General features: G+C 24.6%; 1 protein-coding gene across 2 annotated transcripts in view; it reads right to left on the reverse strand.

Moving 5' to 3' along the window:
- The window catches only part of LOC100213354 (kinectin), a 50041-nt gene that overhangs the window by 20882 nt on the left and 9858 nt on the right, over positions 1–19301 (reverse strand). For both annotated transcript variants that reach the window (XM_065805069.1, XM_065805068.1), the window contains exons 6-15: positions 18848–18985; positions 17200–17243; positions 16937–17117; positions 15597–16232; positions 15167–15273; positions 8051–8192; positions 3971–4255; positions 3841–3855; positions 3533–3739; positions 145–480 (exon numbers count right to left, since the gene is read on the reverse strand). In XM_065805069.1, coding sequence (XP_065661141.1) covers positions 145–480; positions 3533–3739; positions 3841–3855; positions 3971–4255; positions 8051–8192; positions 15167–15273; positions 15597–16232; positions 16937–17117; positions 17200–17243; positions 18848–18985 — 2091 coding nt within the window. The remainder of the gene's footprint in view (positions 1–144; positions 481–3532; positions 3740–3840; positions 3856–3970; positions 4256–8050; positions 8193–15166; positions 15274–15596; positions 16233–16936; positions 17118–17199; positions 17244–18847; positions 18986–19301) is intronic.

The raw sequence follows: 19301 nt of genomic DNA on the forward strand, positions 1-19301 counted from the left end.
AAAAATTAATACTTAAAATAATAATTAAATTAATTATTAAATAGTTATTAAAATAAATAAAAATAATAACTAAATTATAAATTATAAAACATATGGTAAAAATAATTACATAACAAAAATATTTAAAAATAAAAAAATAGATACAGCTTTTAATTCTTCATGGGATCTTACAACTTCTTTTTTCTCGCGGTCTAATTCTTCATGAAGATTTATAACTTCTTTCTTTTCATGGTCTAATTCTTCATTTAGTTTTATAATTACTTTTTTCTCATGATTTAATTCTTCATGAAGTTTAACAACTTGTTTCTTCTCATGGTCCAATTCCTCATGAGATTTTAAGACTTCTTTCTTTTCATGGTTTAATATTTCTTGGAGTTTTACTAACTCTTTTTTTTCCTGTTCTAGTTCTTCACAAAGTTTTTTAACTTCTTTCTTTTGAAGGTCTAACTGTATATTAACATCATTAAATTGAAGTTGAAGCTAAAAATTCATGAAAAACTTAATTTTAAAAGTGTAATCTAAATAATTTATTTTTAGATATAACATGAAACAAAAATTATCTTTTTTAAAAAAAAATTTTTCCTAATATTTACCAGGACGTGACAAATCATGTATTTTTTTAACATTAAAATTAGTATATTTATTTATTGACAAAAGTCTAATTTAAGAGATATATGAGAGTTTTATTTTTAATTTTTATTCTAGTTAATAAGTTATTATCAAAGATGCTAACTGAATTTAATCAGTTTTTATTTATTTTTAACAATTTTTCACAAATTTGCAAAGTGTGCGCAAATTAAAGATAATATGCAATGACTTAATTAAGGTAAACTGCTATTCATTAATACAAAATAGTGAATTTTTCTCAATTTAGTTCATTAAACTTATTTACTAATAAAAAATGTATAAACTTAAAGAAATTAAAATAAAAGGGAACCAAAAATAAAATAAAAGTTGACATTTCTTTTTTAAAACCTTTAAAAATAATATCATATTAAGTATTTACTAATAAGTTAATAAAAATATCTAATTATTGACAGTTGCATCACTAGGGGTGTGTGGGCCGCACCAGATGATACCATCATGACCTGACGCAGAGGGGTGACATCAAAATGAAAAATGTAAATATGATAATATGCCTCTAATTTTTTTTAAAGAACCTTTTTTTTTTTTTTTTTAGAAATTTAAACCTGTGTCATTGGTTTTGGTAGTGAAAGTTTAGAAGAGTGACACCAAAACTTTACCACATGCTTTTGTTAAGGCATGCAAAAACCATGCTAAAACACAATTATTTTTTCAATAGTTATTTTACATAAAAGCAAAGCTATTGAAGTCATGTTTTAGCCTAAAATCAGGTTTTAGCATGCTTTCTTTTAAAGCTTTTAAAAATGTGCTTTAGATTTTAGTAACTAATTGTCTTTTAAATAAAAAAAAAAAATTTTATATTAAAAAAAAAACTATCAATTGCATAATTATTTAGAAAAAAACTTGCTGAAGTAATGTTTGTTTTAAAAAATTTTAAGGAAACACCAACGCTTGCTTAAGTATAAGTAAAAAAACGTGATGTTCCTTTTTTTGTCTTTTTTTAACAAACGTTTGCACGTTCATTGATTTGTCGCGCCCTGTTTAAAGAAAATCCAGAATTTGTAACTAACTCTAAAAATAATTTTTTAAATATTAACTAAATATTAGATTTTTAAAAAGAATATAAATAAAAATAACAAGCTTTCTTCAGTAATGAAATAAGAAACTGATTTTTATTACAAATTTCTACATATTATAATTATCAAAAAGTTTTTACTTTCTATTTTCTAGTTTAATAAAACAACTTTATTATTTTATTTTACATAAAATTACATTATCAGTGCTGTACCCATCAATAGTTTGGGCAGTACCAGTCTAAAAAAAAAAAAAAGAATTTCCCCCCCCCCCCATCCTAAGGAGAATTAATGAAGTTATAAATATTTAGTTATGAAGCATTATAAAGTATGCATTATAAAGTATGCATTAAAAAGTACGCACAGCGGTATACCCTCTGCTTTTTCCCAGTCGCCCTGCGGGCAACTAAAAGTTTTTTTTTTCTCATTTTAGTTGTCTGCTATGATAATCAGTAGTCTAGTGTAAAAGATTTTTTTTGTATTTTTTCTCGATTGAAACTAATGATTTTTTTTTTATTTTAGTTTTTGAAAGCCATGTACTTTGTTTTCAAGGAGCAAATTATTATAAGCTTGTTAGCAAAAAGCTATAAAAAACAAAACAATAAACTTACGACAACAAAAGTAATAACACCCTAGTCACTAACTGCATTATAAAAGCAATAAAACTAATAATACTCAAATTAGTAAAAAAAAAGTAAAAAAACTATAATAATGTTATTACTTTTATAAAGCACTTATAACTTTTAAAATTAACTCTTTGTTCAAACAACATTAGTAATTCCAAACTTTAATCAAAGTGATTAAAGTTTGGAAAAAACTTCAACAACAAAAAAAAGTTATTAAAAACTTCAATAACTTTTACAAATACACTTAAACAACTTAATAAAAAGTTTAGCATTATGAAAAATGTTACTAATAGTCCAAAAAAATGCGCGTTAATTCTAAAATCAACCAATAAAAAGTTTTTATTAGTTGATTTTAAAATTAATGCGCATTTTTACGGACCATTAGTAATGTTTTTCATAATGCTGAACTTTTTATACAGTACGTTTCCATAAAGTTGTTTAAGTTCCTTAATAAGTTTTAAATATTATTCGAATATCCACTCTACTTTTTAAGATGCTTTTCTACTTCAATTAAAATTTGGGATTACTGTTGTTTGAACAAAGAATGAATTATAAAAGTTATAAGTGCATTATAAAAGTAACACTATTATAGTGTTATTACTTTTATAATGCAGTTAGATACTAGAGTATTATTACTTTTGTAGTTGTATGTTTATTGTTTTATTTTTTATAACTTTTTCGCTAAGAAATGTAAGTTGATTCGCCCCTTAAAAAACAAATTACACGGTTTTGCATAAACTAAAATTTTGAAGACCAGATATTTTTCCAGATTTTGCATTTCATGATTGCTTAATTCAATCCTTGAACTACATAAATGTTTTTTAAAGTTTTCTTTTAAATAATTGCAAGGAATAAAATCTTTATAGATCAAAATATAGTTTCAGTAATAAACATACTTTTATAAGTAACAAACTATCTGGTCGTCCTGCCAATAACCAACTGCCTGGTCATCTTGCCGGGCTACTGACAGGTATTTTTTTTTAATTTCAGTCGCCCAAATGAAGAGTCCCGTGCAACCGGACGACCATTAGGGTACACCCCTGACGCAACAAAATATTTAATCATTTTGAATATTTAAATTGTTTTGTGATATTGTTTATGCAGCGTTTATTTACATTAAATTAATATTTGTAAAAAATATTTATTTTGGTCATTAGATTGGGCACCCATACCGGTCAAATGGCATGGAATTTTGCCTGGGTATAGCACTAACTATTATTTTACATTGAATTTCTTATAAAAGAATACCTGTGGTGTTTTATTATTTTCTTCCATTGTTTTAAATTTAACTTGCATTTCATTTAATTCAACATCTTTTAAATCAACTATTTTTTGCCATTTACCAACTTCAGAATCTACACTCTCCTGTAAACGACTTAACATTGTCTCTGTTTCTGCTAAAACATTGCGTAAATGAACATTTTCTGATTTGCATTTTTGATAATCCTCATTTCCCTAATAATAAAATTTAAACTATTTTAATAAAATAAGCAAATAAATACATACACAAATGTGATAAATCTTTAATTTATTAAAGGATAAAAATTAATGTATACCTCATTTTGCATCATCTAAAAAAAAACAAAGAAATAAATAACACTTTTTAGACAAACAATCAATCTCAATACAATCTGATGTCTCAAAATACTTAAATGTATATTCAAAAAAGATTAAGCTAAAAATTACCTTTAAATCAGACAATTGTTGAACAAGGCTCTTATTTTCTGTTCTTGCTTGTTTTAATTCCTCTATAGTTTCTGTGTGCTCAGATTGAGAATTTTCAAAATAAGACTTTTCATAATTAGAAAAAAAATCTTCTATATTATCATCTAGAGAAGGTATATTGACATTTGGATGCAGTTTTTTCAAACTTTTCTTTAAGCTCTGTTCTATTTTAGAAATTTTCTTTTTTGATTCCTCTTCATATTTCCCAAGAGCATCCATGGCTTTCCAATTCTTTTCACGCAGCTCCTAACATAATAAAAAATAAGTAACTGTAAGTCTTTTAAAAGGGAAATTAATAATAAAATTCTATAACTGTTGCAAAAAATTGTGCGACAAAAAAACAATATATATAAATATAATATTTGACGTTTGAGGTTGAACTTTTTCAGGAACTGCCTATGTTAAATTTAGATATGTACCCAATATGAATTTTTCATATTTTGATAGGTATATACGTGTGTTATATTGTTGCAATTTCTAGTTTTGATTTGTGATCTATACAATATCTATATATTGATTTATTTTGTTAGAATTATAATTGTGGATTAAGTTCTAGATTTAGTATTACTTTTATTATTATTTTAATTCTATATTTTATTTTCATTAGTTACTAAATTTATTATTACTAAATAACAACAAAAAAAAAAGTTGTTACACAATATGAATGGGGTATTAGAGAAATACAATTCTGCACAGCAACTTCTTTAAAATTACACCACCAGCAGCAAAATTTATTTCTGATTCAACACTTTTTGTCAAATCATCAAAAGAAGATCATAAATCTGTTGAATATGTTTGTCTTGAACACCTTCATCTTTAAATAGCCTTATTTTCTTTGTTAAGCACTTGACTAAATTGCTAAAAAGCTCTGGTTGTTTTCTGATGACTTTATACTTATTTATTTATTAATGGCTTTGTATAACTCTTTTCAACTTTACTCAAAATCAAGAACTTCTTTCTATGAGCTGTTTTTTGAACAAAAGTTTTTGTGTTCATTGATATTGGAATGCAAGTCAATTTCAAAAAACTTATTTGAGCTACAGTTTCTACCTTAACTTAATTATTTTTCATAAAGAAATTGGTACTAATTTAACTATTATATGCAAAACTGCTGCAATGCCATTTGTTAAACAAAAAATGTCCTTCTCAAACAACAAAACATACTGACTCAATATGTCACTTAAAATATTTACACATTTTTCTACTGGTAAACTTCCACTGATTTAGAAAAATCCAAAATACCAAAACTTTTACTCCAAGTAAAGCTTTCCATTTATGCATCAATAATTTCTTAAAATGTTTCTGATTTAATTTCTTTAACTAACTTTTCTCTCACACAGTTTAAACAAGAGAGAACAACAAATAGAAAGAAACAACCAACAAATTTTGTCAACTTTTCATATCATTGTAATTTTAATTACAACAGTGCAATGTAACATATAGTTTTAATATTTACATAAACTTAGGTTCAAATTAATAAAACTCATCTTACTGTGAATTAATGGATAAAAGTAAACAAAGGAATACAGTTTAAAAATAATGATTCAAAAATGGATAATAATGATTACAATTAAAAAATGATTCATGAATGGATAAAAGTAAACAAAGGCATACAGTTTAAAAATAATGATTTAAAATGATTTAAATACCGAAATATCAGTAATTGAAAATTTTAATAACGGTATTTATGATCAAAAAAACTGTTATCCTGGTATAATGGTATTGGATTCTCAAATTATATGACAAAATAAATTTAATTTATAGATTTTAATTTAATTTATAAATTAGAATTAATCTATAATTGAAAAATATAATTTAGAATTACTTAACTGACACTTTGATATTTAGAAGTTATTTTTGATATTTAGAAGTTATAAAACTGACATTTTTTAGTTTTGGAAAAAATTGAAAAAAATCTTCTCAAAAATTTAAAAATTGAAACAACTCCTATAATTAATATAAATAATATAAAAAATAATTTTTTTCATAAGATTATAAGTTAAAATTTTAATTAAATAGTAAACAGAAACAAATGAATTGACCGTAAATATCACAATATCAATATATATATATATATATGTGGTAGTGGTGTCGTGGTAGAGCGCTCGCTTTATAAACGAGAGGTTCTGAGTTTGATCCCCACCTCGTCCCTGGTAGTACCACGCTCAACTTGTTTCTCCGCACAGCGGCCTTGTTCATCAAGGTGTTTCGGACTTATAGAGTTGAGAGAGGGTTATAACCACAATTAAGTAGCCTCCTCCTCGTATGTAGTGGCCTTCTCGGCCTTGGGGAGGTGAATTAAAAAAATATATATAGTTAGATTTTTGTTCACTAGATAATTAAACAAGTTTTACCTTTATTTTAAAGTTTTTCTATAATAAATTAAATTAATTTAAAAATCAAACACAATTGAAATAATTTTAAACTAATTTTCACTAAAATTATACCTCTCCATGCAAAGAATTTTAGGAATTATATAAATCCAACAAGTAAAATAAAAATTATTTTGAACAGTAGATAATAAAGCATCTTAAAGCTAATTCAAACATTGCAGTTGAGTTGAGTACAGTAAGGAAAAACTCAACATTTTTAAATCTAATTAGATTGCCCTCTCCCCACTTCATTTCTAAACTCAAAAACACGAGCCTTGTCAAGCCTTTATAAAAATAAAGGTTACACCCTTTAACAAGGTAAAGGGTGTACCTTCACCAAGGTCACATATGTTATTTTCTGTTTTGTACCTGTTGGTTGAGTAGAAAACAGTGCCAAATAGTTTAATTAACATTTATTAACAAATTATTTTTAGAAAACTCAGAGATTTTTTCCTAAAACCTACTGTTTCAACATTACTACTGTTTAAGAATTTAATAATGAAAAGTTATAATGAATATGGTTATAATGGTGTGTATATAGTACACATATTTATTTGTTTACATTATACATTATTGACTGCAGGGTATATTATAGGATATATACATCAAACTTGTGGTTGATGATGTATGTTTTGAGAGATTTTAATTCTACACTAAACTTATTATATCAAAAGCACAACCAGGGCAAGCTAGAGAATGCTTTTACTAAAATTTAATAAACCTAAAAAATCTTTCTTTTCTCAAATAAATTTTTCCATTTTCCAACTTTTTTAAATGTATATTCCCAAACAAAATTAACTTGTTTCGGTCACTGATACATAAAAATACATAACTTTTATAAATAGCCAAAGTTTGCACAATTTTTTGTGTTTAGTTAGAAAAAATGAAAAGACTCATTAAAGAATTTAAAACATTAAAAATCATTATTTCTTGGGGAAAAAATATAAAGCTTTTTATTAATTTGTTTCCTGTATTGTAGCTGATTAAAGAAAAAAATTTTTAATTTTTTCACTGTAAACTAGTTTTTTAATGGACCATGGCTGTTTCAACGCAAGCTTTACGGCTTCCTAAAACATTTCTCTTTTAAAATTTTTTTAAAGGGTGTTCCTAAAACGTTTATATCTTTTTAAATTTTAGAGATAATTTTGTTCTGTAAAAAGATTAATAACACCAATACAATTTTGTATCTTATGATATTGAATTAAAAAACAGAAAAGTGATCACAAATCATTAGAAATATTTTAACAATATTTTTTTTTGTTCTGTTTAATGTAACTTAAACTTATAATTAATTATATAATTAAATGTAATTACTTATTTAACAAGAAATGATAGATCGTTTATATTTTTTTATTTGAAGATGAAAATAAGAGGAAAAAAAAACATTTATTTCAAAGTTAGTGAATTTTTATAATTTTTATGCGGAAATATTTTTTTTTTGATAAACTCATGACGTCAAGCTTGTTCTTATAGAGTGAAACAGTCGTGAGATAGGTAATTATAAAAATTTATAAAAATAGCATTAAAATTAATATCCATATTCACCCTCCATATGAAATATTACTTTACATAAATGTATTCCTATAAAATCATGTATATGGTAATCACAACTACTTTGAAACTACAGTAAGCATATAATAAAAGTTACTAGAAAAAGAAATTTAATTACATTATTCTTTGCTTTTATGTCAATAAGTATTTCCTCTTTTTTCTTATTAATTTCTTTGATTTCTTTAAGTTCCTCTTCAAGTTTTGGATTATTTACTAGAAGATTTTTTAACTCAACTATCTCTCGTTCAAGCTCCACTATTCTAAGAATTGAAAACATTTTTTTTAACAAAAAAAAAGTAAAAAAAGAAAAAGTGAGCAGTACAACAAAATAAAATACAGATGAGTAGTACAAAATAAAACAGAAAAACATATAAATTATTAAGCAATTTTAGTGATATATTTAAAAAAAAATTTATGTATATTTTTTATATTTTAGAACCTAACATAGGTCAAAATTATTTTTTACACTTTAAATATAAAAAAAATTATTTATATATAAATGTGCATTTATATATAAATGTGCATTTATATATATATATAAATATATATATATATATAATATATATATATATATATATATATATATATATATATATATATATATATATATATATATATATATATATATATATATATATACCAAGAGCGATTCTAGACCATTTTTGACAGCATCAACCATATTTGGGCGCCACCCAAATTAAAAATTAAGGAACTTTTTTTATGGCAAATATTGTTTTCTTTTTTGCAAAAAAACGCTGCTATTTGGCAATATTTCAGCTAAATTTGAGGGGGTACCACCACCCAAATTTTTTTCCTAGAATAGCCTCAGTATATGTGTGTGTGTAAGCATGTGTCTTCAAATATACATGTATGTGTGTGTATATTAATATATATTGATTTATATGTATATATTGAGATATATACATATATATATATATATATATATATATATATATATATATATATATATATATATATATATATATATATATATATATATATATATATATATATATATATATATAACATACATATACACACACACAAACACAAAGCTCCAATTAAGTGATCATGAAATGCTATATCATGAAATGCTTCTGGTCTTTAAACCGTAAACTATTTTTATTACAAAACTAATACAAAATAGTTGTTATCAATAAAAAATATTTATATTGATCTTGAAACCATGATATAAAATCTCATTATAAAACTATTGTTATTGTTACTATTACTTTTTATCATTATGAAAAATTATGATTTAAACTTTATTTTAATTCATTTTATAAATCATCAGATACAACTAGAAAAATAAACCATAAATTATGATGTTATGCTAAAAATGAAACAACTCAAATCACAACAGTCTAAAGGATAATAGCAGTGATGAAATATTTTAAAAGCAATAGCGAAAAAAGATATTAAATACTTTTATATCTTAATAAATCTTTTTCAATATTTTCTTATAAATCAAGTAACAGTCATTTAAATGCTTGTAACTTTCTAATCAGATAATCATATAAAATTAAAGAAAAGTTTAAAAATATAAAAAAAAATTCCAACCACTTATAGTTATTTTAAAACAAAACAAAAAAACTCTAATAACATATATAAAATATTTACCTTTTTAATCATTATTTTTATTATCAAATAAATAATTTCTAGTTTGAAAATTTAAATTCTTAAATAAACAATTTTTCAAAGTTTTCCACTAAACAAAAATTGGATTTTAATGTTTCATACAATGTTAGCTTTAGTATAACCTTTTATTGGCTGGTTTTTTAAAATTTTATAATTTTATTTAGTAATTGTGATTTTTCTTACAACTTTTATTGTTTATTAATAATACTTAAATTACCTGGTGCTTAAACAAACAATAAATTAAAATATGCAAATTTTGACTTTATTATTTTTTATGCAGTAGAAATTTTATTGTTTTGTGTTTCATTAATTTTTGGAAAATGATAAATTGATCTTTACATTAACATAATGTTCACGGTTTTTAATAAACTAAGAATTTGAAAACCAGTAATATTTCTAGATTTCACAAATTGCGATCACTTAATTTGTATATACATATATAAATACAGCATTAGATCACATGGATGACGTCAAACAAAAACAGGAAGTTGCAGGGACTTATTACATACATCGAGTATCTTATAGCCTGTTGCCGTCAAGGAGTGCTGCTACATTGACTGAGGGTTTGGCATGGGGCAGCAATCTTTTCTGTCATATTTCTTTGTTTTTTTCTTCTTTCTTGAAATACTAAAGCACACTTTTTTACATTAAGAGTGCAAAAATGATATTAGGAAATTGTATCCTTAGATATGGATTGAGTGTATATATATATATATATATATATATATATATATATATATATATATATATATATATATATATATATATATATATATATATATACACATATATATATACATATACATATATATATATCAGGGGTGCACACTCTAACTTTTGGTCGGTCGCCAGAAGGGCGTTTTGAGTTGTCTGTTGCTATATTTAATAAAATTTTTTGCATTCATCGGTGTTGTTGCATACTATGTATATATGTATGTATATATATATATATATATATATATATATATATATATATATATATATATATATATATATATATATATATATATATATATATATATATATATACATACAAGTGTACACCTCTGTGTATGTAAGTATATACAGTGCTTTTTTTCTCTTAGAACGCACCGGAACAGCGTTCTGGCACCTTATTTTTTATATAAACATTTTTCTTTTCCTTCATATTATTATATAAATGAACTTAGTTCATTTTTAAATATTAAACATTTTTAATCCATAAAAAGTTGAATAAAAAGTTCTTTAAATTGAAAATGTAAATGCGGGTTGTAAAGATCAAGTAAAACGTATTTTGCAAATGTGAAAACATTTCAGCGCTCAGTTTCAGAATCTTTTCTTTCTCAGTAAAAACTAAATTTGCTTGAGAAGAATTTTCTTTAATTTATTTTCTTGTTTATTTTTGTTCGTTTTTATGATGCCAAATTGTTTTTTGCCCGAATATCAACTCCACAAGCATTTGCATTTCTAAGATAATTCTATTGTTTCTGTGCAATGTTTGTCTGAATATCTCATAATGTCTTAAATGATTTTTTAGAACACAAACTTTTACACAATTTGCGACAGTAATATAAAAAAATCAATTAAATAAAATAACACAAAACTAAATATGAAAAAAATCACCAGTTTCTTCTTGGTGACTCTCCGGTTAAAAAAAAATCAAGTTAAGTGCAAAAGAAACACAAGAAATCAACATTACAAGGTCAGATTTACCTTCTGTAGACAATCACTCCTTTTTTAGCTTCTTCTTTTATCTTTGCATTAAAGATAAAAGAAGAAGCTAAAAAAGAGACTCTTTCAAAAAATATTTTAAAGTCTTTAACACGTGAGAAGATTGTAAAGGCAAACACTTTTAGAACTGCATTTAGACACACATTTAGAACTGCAAACACTTTTAGAACTGCAAAATTGCAAAACAATATTTACAGGTTCCTGAAACTGAAGGTCTTTTTCAAGTATTATTTTTGTCTTAATAAATATGTTTAATAAATAAAATTGCTTTAGAGTTGGTTGATTCACCTGGAACATGTAATATAATGTAGAACGTCAATACATGTTTTAGTTTCTCGGACCAGTTTAATGTCTGACTGTATAGTCCCATAGTTGGTATAATGATACAGCAACATACTTACAACAGCTCCCTACATCAGCTTTACAATTGCATTTAGCATAAAGTACTTCACCAGTAGACTGCAACAGTAGACACAAGTAGACGCCACAAGTGTGTAAAAACTTTGTATTGTTTATATTTCGCAGACGCTGCAATATTACACTTTGTAATAAACAAATTTATGGATGCTTTTACATTTTTACAAAATTTTCTTTAATTAAGCGATAGCCAAGAGTTTGATGCTTTTCAGCTTCTCTTTTACAATTATCGACAAATATAGTCCCTTTAGCAAGATAATCCTTGATAAAATTGTGAGTTATATTTGGCTAAAATAAAATGTCTTTTGTTCAAGTTCAAATACTGTTGTTTATAGATTCCTCTTCTTTGAAAGCAACAAGTTTATCATGTTTAAGTTCACGATAAACAGTTTTAGGTGGCGAACAACAGCTTGTAAAAGAGCTAGTATCTGTTTTATATACTAAACTAGCATTAAAAAAACTCATCATTGTAGCAACATCTACATCAAAATAACACTTTATTTGATTAATTATTTTATTATTTAATTTTAAATAAATACAACTACCATAATGCATTGCTCATTTGACAACATGTGGGAAATGTCTGTTACTTCATTTTTTATATATATAAAAAGTAGAGTTCCGGCACCTTTTTTTATAGAAAAAAAGCAGAGTGTATATATATTTACATACATACATATATATATATATATATATATATATATATATATATATATATATATATATATATATATAGACACGCACAAGTGTACACCTTTGTGTATATAAGTGTGTGTGTGTGTATATATAGACACACACACACACACACACACACACACATACAACTTATTTATATATATATATATATATATATATATATATATATATATATATATATATATATATATCTAATATATATATATATATATATATATACACACACACACACCAGTGTACACCTCTGTGTATATAAGCATATGTACTTACACCTAATTTCCTAATATCATTTTTGCGCTCTTAAAGTAAAAAGTTGCGCTTTAATTTTTTAAAAAAGAAAAAACCCCATAACTTCCGGTTGTTTTATGATGTCATTTTCTCAAAATCTAAACTTCCAACAAGACTGCAAGCAAACCTTATCAGAGTTCGAAGTTACTGGAAGAGAAAAGATAAAGTTTATAGAGCAAGATAACAATTAACAGATGACTTAAAAGATTGCAAATTCTATTAATCAAGAAAACAAGAAGGAAGCAATCTTCTTATTCTGAAAAGCCGTACCGATTTAGATAAGCAAAAAAAGCAAGTGCTCACATAAATATGCTATAGTAGATGTAGATAGATATATATATATATATATATATATATAAATATATATATATATATATATATATATATATATATATAGTATATATATATGTATATATATATATATATATATATATATATATAGTATATATATATGTATATATATATATGTATATATATATATGTATATATATATATATGTATATATATATATATATGTATGTATGTGTATATATATATATATATATATATATATATATATATATATATATATATATATATATATATATATATATATATATATATATATATATATATATATATATATATATATATATTAGGGTGGGTCAAAAACAACATTTTTGAAAAATATCTGTAGCATGCACCTTAATGTGTTCTTTATAATAAAATAACAATGAATTTAAAATTTTGTTTGAATAAATTATTTTTAGGGATGCCGAAGGCTCTTAATTAAACATTTAATGGGTCCCTAATATTAATAAAAAAAAGTTTTTCAAAAGTATATCTTGTTGGATCTTAAATGAAGCAAAATTATATTGCAAAATTGTAATCAAAAAATTGTTTAAAAAATCACTTTTTTTATTTTTAGTTTAAGTTTTAAATGCTATTAAATAAAATCTAAAATAATTATTTTTTTTATAAATTGATTATTATTTTTGAAATTTTTAAATAATTTCACTGCATTTGAGACCCAAAAAGAAATCATTTTGAAAAACCTTTTTTATTAACTTTAGGGACCCATTAAATGTTCAAGGGTTTTAAGGCACCCATAAAAATATCTATTTAAGCCTTCTAAGGAGAGACGAACGATAATACACTTTATCTGACGATGCTTATATTTTGCTTGACAACTTGGTCATGGCTCTTTCTTGTTTTGATAATTTGTGCACTTTAAAAATGTGCTGAAAAAACCCAACTAAACAAAGGACAAAATTAAAAATAAACAAACCATTAACTGAAGAGAAACAAAACCTTAAGGAATGATAGAATAAATTAAAGATAAACCAGAAGAAAAAAAGAGCATAAAAATAATATCTTTAATTTCAAAGTGCTTAATAGTTTATAACTTTAATAAATAGTTTATAACTTTAAATTTAATAATTTTATAAACAACATAATGACAGTCAAGCGCTTTAGATGTAACATTCTAAATTTGAAGCAAAACTGTAAATTTGTTATTGGGTGCAGGTTTAAACCTTTTAAATAATAATTTTTTAAATGCTTTGTTCACTAGAAAATATCAAAGCTCTAAAGTTTTTAAACAACTAAGTTTTAAAGTTATTAAGTTTGGATTAAATAACTTTAAAACTTAGATCTTTTCTTACATCTATTAAGTGAAACACTTTTAAACTTTTAAAAAAACAAACATTTAAACAAACTTTTTCATTTAAAATAAAGACATCATTTTTATAGTTCAAGTTTATTTTAGTATTCCTTGATTTATTTTATTTTTCGGTTAATGATTTTTTTTATTTTAAGTTAACTTAGCTTAATTTTTGTAGTGGATTTGCTGTGGATCTATATAGGCATTCCAGCAGTTGGAGTTTTGCTCATCGGTTACTTAGTGGACCATTAGTGACATCTACTATAAGTGGCCAGCCAATAACTTTCCAATAGCAAAACTACAGTGGACCGCTCAAAATGCTTATATAGATCCACTATAATTCTGCTATAGAATGTTTGCTGGGTAGTTATTACTTTTATCATAGCATTTTTAAAATGTGCCAACTATCAAAACATGCAAAGAGCCTTGGCCAAGATGCAAAACAAAACATTATGTGTGGTCAGATAAGACATGCAACCACATGCCTTAGAAGGCTTTTGTGTGTGTGTGTGTGTGTGTGTGTGTGTGTGTGTGTGTGTGTGTGTGTGTGTGTGTGTATGTGTGTGCGTATATATATAGGTATCGTTCCTTAGCTAACAACACCGCATAAGTCATTATGCGAAGGAGACGGAAAAAAAACTAACAACTTTTTTGAACTACAGCTTCTGATTTGCTGAAATCTATATCATGTGACCAGTGGTTGGATGTGCAATGAGCAGCTCCATCGATAGGCATTAAAATGTAAAAAGCACCAATTTTCTACTTGAGCGGTGTTGTAAGCTAAGGGACGATATATGTATACGTATGTATATATATAATAACTATAAAAAACTTATTACTAACTTTTTATTTAGTTCTGTGACTTCGTTTGAAGATGTTTGTTGCTCATTAGCTGATGTAATCAGCTGTTGCATTTTTTCATGGACTGCAGTCAATTCATCTTGGTATTTCTATAGCATTAACAAAGTCTTATGCATAAAGTTAAAATTTACAAAGATCATTGAAAAAATGATAATTTTCATAGTTTATAATGGCAATTTTATTAGCAAATAATGATCATTTACCATAAAAATAATAATCGTTTTTTATAGTAAATAACATGCACTAACAGAAGCTTAAAAATAAAATATAAAAAAATATTTAATCAGTATATTTGCATATTCTTTGATTACTATTATGTATAAAATTATACTGACATAATTTTACTGATATATTATTTGCATAGATGTGTATTTATAAAAAAATGAATATACAAATTCCTTTAGAATAATACCTTAATTTCATTTGGTGTATTAACATTAGATTCTGCTGTTAGTTGTGACTCCATAAGTAATCTAGATTTCTCAGCTTCAGCAAGCTTATTCTCCATTTCTGACAGTTTTAGCTGAAGCTGATTAGCTTCATTTAGTTTATTTTCAGCTTCAACTAATTTAGCATTAAGGTTATTTAAGTCATTGATTTTTTTTTCTGCTTCAGAGAGATTTGCTTTTAACTGGTTAAGCTCAGCTAATTTATTTTCAACTTTACTCTGGTTATTTTCTGCTAGCTCTTTTTCAAGATCTAAAACTCGCTGAAGTGCATTTTCTAAATTGTTCAAACTGTGATCAGCTTTTGATAACTTTACATGAAACGAATCGTCAGAATTATTTTCATGATTTAACCTTTCAACAATTTTCATTGTTTCAACGAGTTTAGATTCAGCATCAGATAACTTTGATTGATGCTTTCTTAACTCATCTGATAATGACAAAGAGTTTTTTTGAATAGATTCTTTTTCTACAATGATGCTTTCATTGAATTTTTTGGATTGATCTAACTCAAGAATCAAACGTTGTTTATAAGCTTCGCCCTTCATTAGCTCATTGTTAGCTTCTTGAATGCGCTGTGAAAGAGACTTTTCTGTTTCTTTCTAAAAGAAAATCACTTAGCTATATAAAAAGAAAAACAACGAGAACAAATTTTTAAGTTTATTCTAATAAAAATTATAAAAAATAAATAATTTAATGAAAATAAATTAAAATATTTTAGTTTTTAGCTAACTGAAAACTCAAATATTTTAATGACAAAAACATCAAAAGCCATTTTATTCAAGCAACAACTTATCAAAGTAAATTTGCTGGATTGTTTAATTTTCATTCAAATTGACTTAGCTGGATTGTTTAATTTTCGTTTAAATTTTGTGACATCTTTTTAGCTATACAGACCAAAAATAAAAAGTAGATAAATGTAATTTTGAATATCATGTTTGTCTTGTTAAAATTTACTGCATCTTGGAAATCAAAGCAATGTGTAAAATCAAATTTTAACATCAAATTAAAAATTAATTTAAATTTAAAAATCAGTATATACTAGGTTAAGTTTTTAGCTTTTTAAGCATATTGTAAGTTACTGTGTGTTTCATTGATAGTAGGGTTGAACTTTTATGTTAAAAACAGTAAAAATGGTAAAAAGTAAGAACACTATTAGTGTAACACAGTTGAAGTTACAGCGTGGTACATTTATAGTGTTTTTCCATTGACTGTACAACTTTTACTAAAAAATTTTTAGAAATTACTTTTAATAAGTAGTTGTGGCCTATACATTATAGTATAGTTACAAAGTGAATAAATTTACCATTGATTGCTGTGTTACTTTAATTTCACTTTCATAAAACACAATGCGATCATGCATTGCTTTTTGATGTTGCTCACTTTGTTTTAATTGAATTATGGCATTGTCGAAATCTGCACGACATTTCTTGTTATTTTGGTGCAGCTGATTCAGCTCATTCATCAAAGCTTTATTATCTTCAGTACTTTTGTTTAAAAAGAATTTTAGTGAAATGTAAAAACAGAGGAAAACTCGTAAAAAGTAACATGAAATTATATTAAACTTACAGTTGCTGTGCTCTAAGAGCAGCATTCTTCAAATGATTGATCTCCTAAAAAAAGATTCATCTCTAAAAGTTAATTTGTAAAAAAAAAAAAATTATTTAAAATTTGAAAACACTTGTCTTCTTCAAAGGTTTTTTAAGTTGTTTTTTAAATGGTAAATTAATGGCTGATGACAAATTAACTGGACTATTTGCAATATTTATCTCTTAATCATTTAAATTATTAATTTTTATTTCTCAATCAATTAAATTATCAATATTTATCTCTTAACCAATTAAATTATCAATATATATCTTTTAATCAATTAAATTATCGACATCTGCCTCTAGATTAAATTTAAAAAAAATTAAACTGATTACAAGAGCAAATGGTAAAAATAATTAACTCTAGTCAAGAGCTCATAAGTGAATATGTGTAAAACTACATAAAAACCTTAAATGTACACAGGTGTGTACACATAAACATGTGAACAGTTTATATCTCACAAAAAAAGTTTATACATTTGTCCATTTTATAGTTGAAAATATACCATAACCTATATACAGACTATACTAAAGACTATATACAGAGTTGAAAAAAAATAAAAAAATAAAAAAGACTAAAGACTAAAATCATGTTTAATCGTTTAATCATCATGATGGCATTTCTCAATGATAAACAACTAATAAATTTGGCTGCCATCAATCCTTTGTCAAAAACATTGAAAAGTATACAGAAATAAGATGAAAAAAAATATTTCCAGAAAGAACAAAAAGAAAAATTAGGACATTGTGTGGTAATTTTTATTATGAATTCAAAGATTTTAAATGAGTTTAATCTTACTTTTATGCATAGTACAAATAATGGAAACAAATTCTATTTCAGAAATCCTTCGAGTCTGAAAAATTCAAAATATAACCTAATTGCTAAGTTTGAAAAAATTACTTTTTAAGATGCTTTTCATCTCAAGTATTTATAAAACAACATAAAACAAATAAAGCTCAAACAGCTATTAAACAATTTAAATAGGAAAATGATTGCTTCACTAAAAGACTAGTTCTTTTCACTGAAACATATCATACTGACAGTCAATACATAATTTGGTATAATTTAGCTTCAAGCCATTACAAAAAACCAGTTAAAATGATTTTAAATGATAAAAATATCAAATTTGTTGATTAAAAAAAGCTTTTGGATTGTTATTCACTACTAAACTCTCATGGAAACCATATATACTATCTATTGCAAACTAGCATTTCTAAACAATAATGATAAAATACAATATTTAGTAATAAGAAGATAATGAGCCTCAGCATCAAAAAAAAGAATCCCAAACCAGGAATATTTTAAGTCAGAATTAACTCCTAGCTTTGTGTAGGAAGGTGATACCTACAAGGCAGCAGGGCACGAGGAAGGTTGTATTGGATTGTATGTTACTGGTAGCAGGGCAGTCATGATGATCATGATGATCCTGACCTTTGCTTTTATCTTTCTTTAAAACAAAAACTTTTTCAACAACTTTACTTACTATTTTAATTTAAAGATTAATAAAGAAACTATTATTTAATGTGAAAACTTACTTATTGATAGTAAAAAAACTTAAAATTATGTCTACATTATTTATAGATATTTATTTAAAGTATATTTTTAACCCAAGTAAAAAATCATATACCTCCTTCATTTGATGGTAATCGCTTTGAGAAGTACTATCAATTAATTCTTGCATCTGTTTAATTTGTAATTGCATACGTTGCATCTCAGAGATATATTTTTCTTCCATCTTTTTACGAATAAGATCATGTTCCATTGCCTAATGCAAAAGGAAAAAGCAATAAGATTAAAAAAAGAATAAAAGATTCAAATGCCTTGTAAATAAAAAATCTTTAAAGTCTTTTTAGTTACAAACATCTTTTAAATCAAAATTTGTGTCCCATAAAGGAAAGTTTATTTATTCAATAGAAACAATTTCATTGATTTTATTTTTATTATTTAATCAAAATTTTATTATTTATCAATTTCAAAAATATCAATTTTAAAAGATATAATTTATTATGATATAATTTATGTCATTATCATGACATAAATTGTTCTTTCAGATTGTGAAGAGATAAACAAGGTTATTTCTG

The sequence above is a fragment of the Hydra vulgaris genome, chromosome 09 (assembly GCF_038396675.1).
Source record: "Hydra vulgaris chromosome 09, alternate assembly HydraT2T_AEP".
NCBI classification, from domain to species: domain Eukaryota; kingdom Metazoa; phylum Cnidaria; class Hydrozoa; order Anthoathecata; family Hydridae; genus Hydra; species Hydra vulgaris.